This window comes from Drosophila sulfurigaster, chromosome 2L, assembly GCF_023558435.1.
Source record: "Drosophila sulfurigaster albostrigata strain 15112-1811.04 chromosome 2L, ASM2355843v2, whole genome shotgun sequence".
NCBI lineage: Eukaryota > Metazoa > Arthropoda > Insecta > Diptera > Drosophilidae > Drosophila > Drosophila sulfurigaster.
Window position 1 is genome coordinate 21,616,768 of NC_084881.1, and position 9,414 is coordinate 21,626,181.

Consider the following 9,414-nt stretch of genomic DNA (forward strand, 5'->3'; position numbering starts at 1 on the left):
CAGACAAAAGCCTTCAATCATTCACAGTTTTCCAATCATTCATTGGCTCATTCACGCGCAAAGCAAACAAATGTCAATACTTACGCAGCTTTGCACATGTATGAGTAAGTGCTTCACTCAATCCGTGTGAATGTGCGTATGTATGTGTTGTGTATGCATGCTGGATAGAAGTGGAACTATATTCCAGTATTTATATAGTGCTCACACTTCAAGCACTATATACTATGCCATGTTCAATGGACGTCTACGTTGAGTTATTTAGCTTCAGAGCTGCAAGTACAAATCGTGCGTTCAATCTGCGTTTCGAATACTCTTGCTTGGGTACTTTGATGCATCTATTAAGCCAAATGATTATTTCATTAGCAAAAGTAAATATGAATTGAAAACACTTAAATATCCCAATAGTTCGATTATAAATTGGATACCCTTAAACGTATAATATTTTTGTTAAATATAAATCCATAAGTAAACTTTTATTTCTTTTCTTCGTTGCTATTTACTTTACTTTAAGAGTATTTGCATTTTTGCAAATGTTAAGAATATCATCATTATTCATAATTAAAAATTATAAAATAAAATAATAAATAATTGTCTCCATTTTGTGATTGCGTTTCGCAGCAAAAATCTAATGACTTTCTTACTGATAATAATAATTGTGATATTTTTAATTGTCATCAAACAAAAATTGTATAAGATATTTAAGAAATGCTTCTCCATGGCAAATTGCGCCTACTTAAATCGGATTTTAACTGCTTCGACAGAAAATTTTGTATATTTTGACGTCGATGGTATGTTTCGAATAATTAACGCTATACTTCGGAATATTTTAGTATTTTGCGTTATGTTATTCGGCATATTTTAAGAATAATACCTCACTTCGAGCACATTCGACTCTAGCTTTCTTCCTTGTTTTTTTTATTTAGGAAAGAACATTCAAAGTGCAGTGTGTTACAGTTTTACCCGCATTGCTCTCAAGTATTGCTTTCCGGTCTGTATTTGCTATTGGCCATACAGCATTTGCCATGATTGAGTGAGCATTGAGTGCGCATTGAAATGTTAATTAATGTATGATGCGAGCAAGAGCCAGACCGTTAAGCCAATGAAAGGGAAAATGGATGGGAAACCCATGGGAAAAAGCGTCATCGCAAAAAAGAATTGTAAGCATAAGTAAACTCTTTAATCGTTGTACATTGCTGTGGCTTTACCTAATTATCATCATCAGCTCTTATGATTATCGAGAGATGAGTTGAGCAAGTTCTTTGTGCCAATTCTTTTGCTTTCATTTTTCATTAATAAATTTGAAAAGGGTGCGAAACAGGAACAGAAGGGGCAAGAGGATAAAACGTGTAGACTTAGTAGTTCAATCAAACTTGTAACTTTCGCTTAAGTGCCAGAACTCATTCACAATGTGAAGCGTTAAACATATTTACACGCTAACTTGGCCCGGGCTCGGCAATCTGACAATGTGCTAAGTAAGTACAAGGATGACTAAAGTTCTGCTCAAATTGACACATTTTTGCCGGGATAGAACAATGGAAAGTCATTAGGGATTGATGCACAAAAGCAAGGATTTTCTGGCAACATGCTTTCCGCATTATTGAAAACTTACCCGTAAGCAGGCGCTGCAATTAACAGCAACAACGAAAATGTGAACTGCCGCTACAACAACAACAAGAGCTGCAGCTAGTTTCAGCTGGATGCCAAATGAAGTGGATTTTATGCCAACGGGACTTGCAGCACATGCAACTTGTATGCAAATTGCATGTTGAGTCCTGGACTCACACTCAAAGGCTGTATACTATAGTATACAGTGTAGTAGGGCGAAAAAAATATAGAAAAAAGATAAATTACTTTTAAAGTGCGCAGGCTACGTTGAGGCAGAGTTTTCCTTTGGGACTAACTCTTCATTGGCCCAAATGCAAATCGCCTGCTGAGCGTTTGCCTATTTTTGGCATTCTGATGACTTTCTGATTTGCTTTCGGAAACAACTTTTTTCATTGGCACTGCAAGTTTTCTCTCATTCCTCTCATTTTGTAGACTTTTCTCCATATATATTCTTTCCTATTTTTTGTTGCGTTTGAGTTTTGAGGCGCTTTTTGTTGCCAGCTTGTTTATTATTTGTTAATTGAAATGTTACAAAAAAGTTACGCATGCTCGCTTGTATTGAAGGCCTGCGGGACGAGGCAAGGCGGTACGGAACGGGGGGCGTGGTGTGGCGTGGCAAGTAGGCTGATTGAGGCTGTTGCAGCTTCATTTGCTACTCCCTCGCCTAATGTCTAAATCATTGCAGGCCATCAAAACTTGGCAGCCAGCACAAAAGAGCTAAAACCAACAGCAATAACTGGGCTACAAGCTTGATTTTGTGATGATGTGAAGACGACATGTAAATACTCTACAAATAAATGAAAAAATTAAAAGAGTCTCTCTTATTTTGTGGTTTTAAAGCATTGAAGGGAATCCCAATCTGATTAGACTAAATAAAAAGCTAATTTTATTTTGAGTTTATTGAATTTAATTACTATTTTATTTAATTAAAGAACAGACCGAGTTTCAATTTTAAAAGTTTCAAGATAAAGTGTAACTACATAAATTACTTGAAAAATCTGAATGCTGAAATTAGATTGAACCTCAATCCAGGCAGCTTAGAAATCAAAGTTTACTTATTAACTATAATTTTTCACTTTTATTTTTAATTTTGTTTAGTTAATAGAAGTATTTTACTTATTTTTAGTATTATTTAATTTAAAATTTTGAGCAGAGTAAATCGCATTCGTTGTGGCCTTCTCAGTATTATGACTGGCAAACAAGCAGGCCAAGTTATTAGGCGAGCTCAGATTTAGTGCTGAGGTTAACATTTTGCCAAGGTGTGGCTCGCAACGCTTCGCAGAGAACTAAAGAAAAAAAGTTGAACAAAAATAGCGCAGAGGGCAGCAAAAAAGTCAAAGAGTAAACTAAGTGCAGCACAGGCAGAGTTGCAGGTGTCTGTCCTGACCATCCTTAGTATCCTGACTAACTTGACTATTCTGCCTCCTCATGTTTGGCTTTGACTCTTTTTTTTGGGTACTGTGCTGTGCTGTGGGTTTTGTGCTGTTTCGTTTCTCGGTTTTGTGTAACTATTTTCTATTCATTTATGCATTTTGGCAATAAAAATTTCATTTTTTTGCTTAACTAAGTGAAACGAAAAGGTTAAAAGCAGCACCGCAACAGCAACAGCAATAGCAATAGCGAACGGATATCATGAAGGAGCAACAGCAGCAGGAACCAGGACATCGTCTCTGAAAGCGGCATTTTATCTTTACCCAAACGTTCCATTGTATGTATGTCTTCTCTTTCTCTCTCTTTTACTCTCTTACTCTCTGTCACTCCCTTTTCTCTTTCTCTCTTTTTCCATTGCCTAGATAACATTTCCGTCTGTCTGCCGCTTTTTGTGTAGTTCGTTTGCTGTTCCCAGTTCTGGTTCTACTGCTCGATTCTTGTTGTTGTTGTTGTTGCTGTTCGCTTTTGTTTGTTTGCAAACATTTTTTAAATTGTTTGCTGTAATTTGTTTCCGGCCAACGGCAAATGGCCGCTGCGCCATTTTGTGGACAACCTCACATCCCTCGAACTCAATCCCATCATTCTCTCTGCTGTTTTGCCTCCACCCAGAAAACCCAAACAAATATCGCTTCAGTGACCTTTCCTAACTGCCTTCTGTCGGCGCAATATTTGCAGCTTTTGCTCGTTTTATTATTAAAAAATTATAATTTTAATGTTCGTCTGCGTTTTACATATTTCTTCTCTATTTTTATATGTTTTGATTTTTCCACAATTTTTTTGGTTGGTTTGTGTGGCACGTTTGTCCACTTCTGGCTGCTCGACAGGCAACAGCTGTGCCCATGTTCTCTACTACGTTTGACCCTATCCTGTATCCCGTATCCCGTATTCCGGATTCGGTATTCCGTATTCCACAATTCTCAGTATTCCCACTTTTAGCTCCAACTCCAATTAGTTGTTTAATGCGTCTGTGCATGTCCCTTTTACATTTATTAGTTTGACTTTTTGCCAAGGATTTATGGTTCCACAGAATCCACAACAAAAAATAGCGTAAAAAAAATGTATTTCATATTTTGCAGCTGTTGTTGCCGTGTGTGCGAAAAAACCAAAACTCCAAGAAAAAAAAATGATAAATTTAAAAATTAAATGGTAGCTGCTGTGCTTTGCTTGTTTTTAAATAATCTATGAATTTCATGGATGATTTTTACTGCTCAATTATTGATATTTATCTTAAATTGCATAAATTAATTTGCTCTTCCGTTGCAAATGAAGTTATTGCAAAATCGAATATAATTTTTTTCGAAATGAATATTAGATGAATTATCTCCACATCGCTGCACAATATTTGAAAGTCTATTAGAGAACATTTCATTTGTGCTGACACGTTTTGCAATTTATCAAACAATTAATACCTAAATATAATTATATTTATTATATATTGATTTATGGTATAGATAATAAATATAATTCTATTTATTAGATATTGGTTTATTATTTGTTTGTTGAACTCATAATTTAATTCATTTCTTCTTTAAAATCAATTTCGGTTGCAATATGTACATATATCTATTTAAATATTGACGTCACTTGCTGTTGGTTAAATGTCATTTGCGAGAAGCAAATAAAAGTTTGCCAAAGCTCGAACGTCATGCCGCGTGCAACATTTGAAAGCGTGCAAAAGTCACGTAGCATCGTTGGTAGCCAGAAATTAAAATCCAAGTTAAACATTAAACATTCCCATGGCTGCTGCAACAAACCATATTGAGATTCAAAAATCGTTGCCATCAAATAACTTTTGCGCTGATTCGTTTGCAGCTCGAAATTGAATTTTTAGCTTCAAAGTTATTTAAGTTTATTAGTAAAAAGTAAAGTAAGGAATTTGTGTAACTAGCAGATACACTTAAAAAATATTTATATTGACTTTCAACAATTTATGTCATAATATCTAATTATTTTCAAAATTTGAATGCTTTGTCTCTGAGCTGTCAGCATTTTATAATAAATTCTACTGACGCAGTTCGAATTACTGACGTTGTCAATCTTTATCAGGCTGAGGAAGACACTGAGCTCATATAGTCACGTAGTTGCTCAAGCTCGAAAGCAAACAGTTTGCTTTTAAGCGTCGAGGCATTCAAACGTACTTTCAATTACAAAATAAGTTCGAAATAATTGCAAATAATTGAAGTGCTGAATACTACTTCAAGTTATGTTAAAAGTGTGCTTAATACTCTGCTGCATTTGCGTTTCTGGAGTGCAAATGCAATTTCCCGGATTGGGGGACAATGATCTCTTCGGTCTGCTGGAGGATGACTTGGATCTCACACACGTCAACTGGCGGGCAATGATACCGTTGCTGTTGCAGCGTCAGCAACTGCGTCTCTGTGTGGCCATCTATCGCTATGACCAACAACTGTTGGCTGGAACGCCGTGCGAAAGGCTGCTGGATAGCCGACTCATGGCCTATTGTGATATTGGACACATTGAGGATCTAAGCATGACAATGCGCGATGCATTTGGCGGCATGCTGTTTGATACACTGCAGAAGTGCCGTCCTGGATTCGAGATCTTTGGTGTGCGTTGCAGGCGACGTGCCTGAGAGTGGAGAGAATTGCAGAGAAATATGAAGCTTGAGTGAATCGCTAATTCAGTTTTCTTAGTCGTCATCATCAACTCGGAATGTCGCTGCTGTCGTTGTTGCTGTTGCTGTTGTTGCTGTCTCTGTTTGTGTCCCTTGTCATTTCAATGTGTCAATAAAAATGCGATGTGGGTGAAGGCCTGCCCTGGCCAGCCTGGCAGACACCAGAGTCCTTGCTTAGAGGCATCATGACAAATGACGATTATAATTTGTAAAATTTGCACCCAGCTTGTTATCCCTCGTCAGAGCCAGCCCCTGACGACTGACTATGGCCTAGTTTTTGCGCTTTCAGATTCAGTTAGTCCATTGCAATTGTTGTTGCAATTAGCAGAGACAGCAGGCAGGCAAAGACTGAGACGCAAAAGGAGGTGGCAAAACATAAGCACTACTATGAACAGCTAGCTGAAACACTGATGGCTTGATTTTTCCATTAAACACAGTAAATGGAAAATTGCACCGAACAGCACAGAAGAATAGAGAGAGCATAAAGCAAAAGTCGTTTGTTGTCGTTTCTATACAATATACACACGTAGTACTTGTTGTTCTTGCTTGGCAATTACCGGCCGAACGGGCGAAAGCATTTAGCTTAAAATGATGACCAACATGAGTTTTCATTTTGAACAGTGGTAGTAGCTCTTTCTCTCTCTGTCTCTCTGTCTCTATGTCTCTCTGTCTGTCTGTGTTGGCAACTATTTTCTGCTTAATTTGTGTGCTGATGTGCTAAAACACCTCAGCTCAGCATCAATCTTTATATAAATCATACTGAACAAAACCGTAGCATACTTTTCGGCTGCGATGGAAAATTTCTGTGTCGACCTGAAAATATTGTTGCAGCTGCTTTGGTATTGTTCTGTTTTATGCAAAATGCATAAGGAAATTGCTTAAAATGATTGCATCTGAGTTGGGGAATTGGTGGGCTATATGCTAAACTATATTGTTGCTCTATTTCAACATAATCAATATCAATAAACTGTAGTACCAAAGTTGCCCCAAATTGGCAAGCTGGAAATTACTGTTTTTGGAAGACGAACAACTATTTTAATTGAAATTGACATACTAAATGAAGGGTAAAGAGCTAACCATTAGGTACTATATCGATACAAGCTACGACTACGACTCATACAATTAATTAAATAAATATATTTCCTCTACTTTTGCTGGCACTATTCGCGAGGACTCTTTCATTTACATTACGCGTTGTTATCTCCGATTCGAAATCCGCTTGCTGTTGTAGTGGGACCTTGTAATGTAAATTAATGAATTGTTTAAAGTACTTGGAATATTTACGCTCAAAGCAAGCAAGAAAGATGTTTCGCAAACTGGAGAGAGTTGGGGGCATGTACTTGACCATTGAATATGCAAAACGAGAGTCGTTGTCGGGGCAGAGTCTAGAAGTTTGTTAAAAGCGCTGCATAAGGTCAAAGGGCGGACACGTCGAACGGTCATTAAGGCAGCAGCAGCCGGAGCAACAACGGGGCGGTCTGTTTGTGCAACAGCAGCAGCAGTTGCTGCAACAACAATAACAGTAATAACAACAACAATGACAACAGCTTGTACTGTTAGTTACTTAGTTTTTGCCAACGTTGCTGATTCCACTGTTAATGTGCAGCCTCGACTTCTGAAATATGCATAAACAAACCCAACAGCGCGCTCAGCTCACAATCCTCTGATCTCCGCCCCCCTGCTGCTGCTGCTGCCTCCGCTTTGCCGCGCTGTGTGGATACGCTTCCTGTGGGGCGTAACTTTTTTGATGCAGTTCCGCTTGCAGTTCAGTTCGGCTTGGTTTCTTTTTTACTTTTTGGTGCGCTTCAGTAATTAAATTTTGCGCGAGATTCTTTGCATTTTCTTCTTTGATTTGCTGCCCTATTGCCACCTCCGTCTCTCTCACACAATCTCTCTTTCTCTCTCTTTTTCTTATTACCCTGTTGCCTTTGCCGTCTTTGATTTGCATTGGGAAAAGCGAAAAATCTATTAACTTGCACTCGACACTGGCAATAATTTATACAGCAGTCGCAGCAGCAGCAGCAATGCTTTGGGTATTCGTTGAACAGCAAAAATTTGCTTCTTCGAGTCAGAGTTGCAAATCGATTTCGAATAGACTCACTTGAATAGTTCGCAATGATGCGCCCTAAGGTGAATTTAGTCGAAACGATAATAGATGCGATGTCCGATGTGGCTCCAAAACGTAATGAACTCAAGGGTAATTTAAGGCAAAATAAATGTGTATGTGGGTCATTGATGCAAAGAATTTAATGTGATTTTTTTGTGAGAAAGAGGAAAGACATTTTGTTGTTAAAAGAGATTATCTTTTAAAGCAGTTTATTTGTTTTTATTGCAGCCCTGACGACACAAAACTTGACCAAGTGTGAGAGTTATTGGAACGCTTTATGTGCCTTGTGGATGTTGCAGAAAATTGCGACAACAATTGGAGGGGCAGGCAAATTGATTGCATTATCGAGAGCCAAAGACAAAGGAATGAAAGAGGAGAGTGTGTGTGTATGTGTCAGTGTGTGTGGGTGCTATATAAAAATCGAGCATGGCAACAAACTTAAGTGCCATATGAGAGAAAGATATGTGTGCTTCAAGGCTCATTTATGGCCCTTCGTGCTGGTCAGTTTTATGCATTTTCCCACACACACACAAACACACACACGCACACGGAAACAAAGATCGGAGAGGACATTGTCAGGCATTTTGCCACGTTGTTTACTTTGTGTATAAACGAGTGCCACTTACTTATTTTGTGCCACATAATGAGCACTCCTGATGGCCGCTTATAAATTATATAACCCACAAAAGCGCACACCACCGCACACTCACACACCGCAGACACATGCACACGCTTAAATAAACTCGCCACACACACCCACGCAATTTGATTTGTATGGCTTTTCAATTTGTGCTCTGCTCTGCTGCTGCTGCTTTTTTTTCGGTGAGTGTTTTCCTTTTTCATTTTATTTTCTTTTCCGTTGATTTCTTCTTTTTGTTGTGCTGCTCTATCCCTCGTTATTTCTGTTTTTTTTTTTCTTTTTTTTTGGTTGTGCTGCATTTGCCATTGTATAAATTTTTGGTATTTGCGCCAATTTCATTCCAAATTGAGCGCTGGCCACAGTCGTTTATTTTTAATGCAACCGGCGAACGAACGAGAGAAGCAACGAAGCAATATGCTCGCAATTGGATGGAGATGGCGATGGGAGTGCGGGGAGTGAAAGTGGAAGTGGGCGTCGAACTAGATCTTGTTTTTTTTTCCGTTGTATTATTTCTTACTGCTTTTAGCTGCATTACTTTCGTTTTAGACATTAGAATAGAGTATAATAACTTTGGCATTAAGTTAAGAGCCAACACGACTTCAAGCGTATCAAATAAAAATTTAAGTAATCAGCAAATAGTTGCGAAAATTCTATTACACAGCAGATTTAACGAACGACTTTCAGCAAGTTCGCGAATCTTTTGCACACTAAATTTCCATTTGCGTATTCCGTTGCATACTTTGGGGCGGCAATGCAAAAATTCAAAACACAAGTTGTTTTTGAATGTCTTCACCTGGGGATAGGGCATAAATATGTCGCTGCTGCTGCTGTTGCTTCAGCACATGGCAGCACATTCCCTTCGTGCATTTTTTCGTTTTCTTTCGCTATTATTTGCAGTGCATTTTGGACACAGGCACTCCGAGGACACTCAAGGCGATTGCAGGTGACGCGCAAGGCGAGGCAAGTCAGGCGGGCGGTAGGCGGCATGCGGCAGGT

The 9,414-nt window shown here is 38.5% G+C and overlaps 1 protein-coding gene across 1 annotated transcript; it reads left to right on the forward strand.

Moving 5' to 3' along the window:
- Positions 1-5,130: 5,130 nt before the first annotated feature.
- On the forward strand, positions 5,131-6,768 carry LOC133850288 (uncharacterized). Its single transcript, XM_062286338.1, has one exon. It carries the CDS (start codon positions 5,240-5,242, stop codon positions 5,627-5,629), a length of 390 nt encoding a protein of 129 aa, XP_062142322.1. The 5' UTR covers positions 5,131-5,239; the 3' UTR covers positions 5,630-6,768.
- Positions 6,769-9,414: the final 2,646 nt, after the last annotated feature.

Bases quoted from the DNA above. Each gene is read 5' to 3' on its own strand.
- LOC133850288 (XM_062286338.1), top strand. From the start codon at position 5,240: ATGTTAAAAGTGTGCTTAATACTCTGCTGCATTTGCGTTTCTGGAGTG.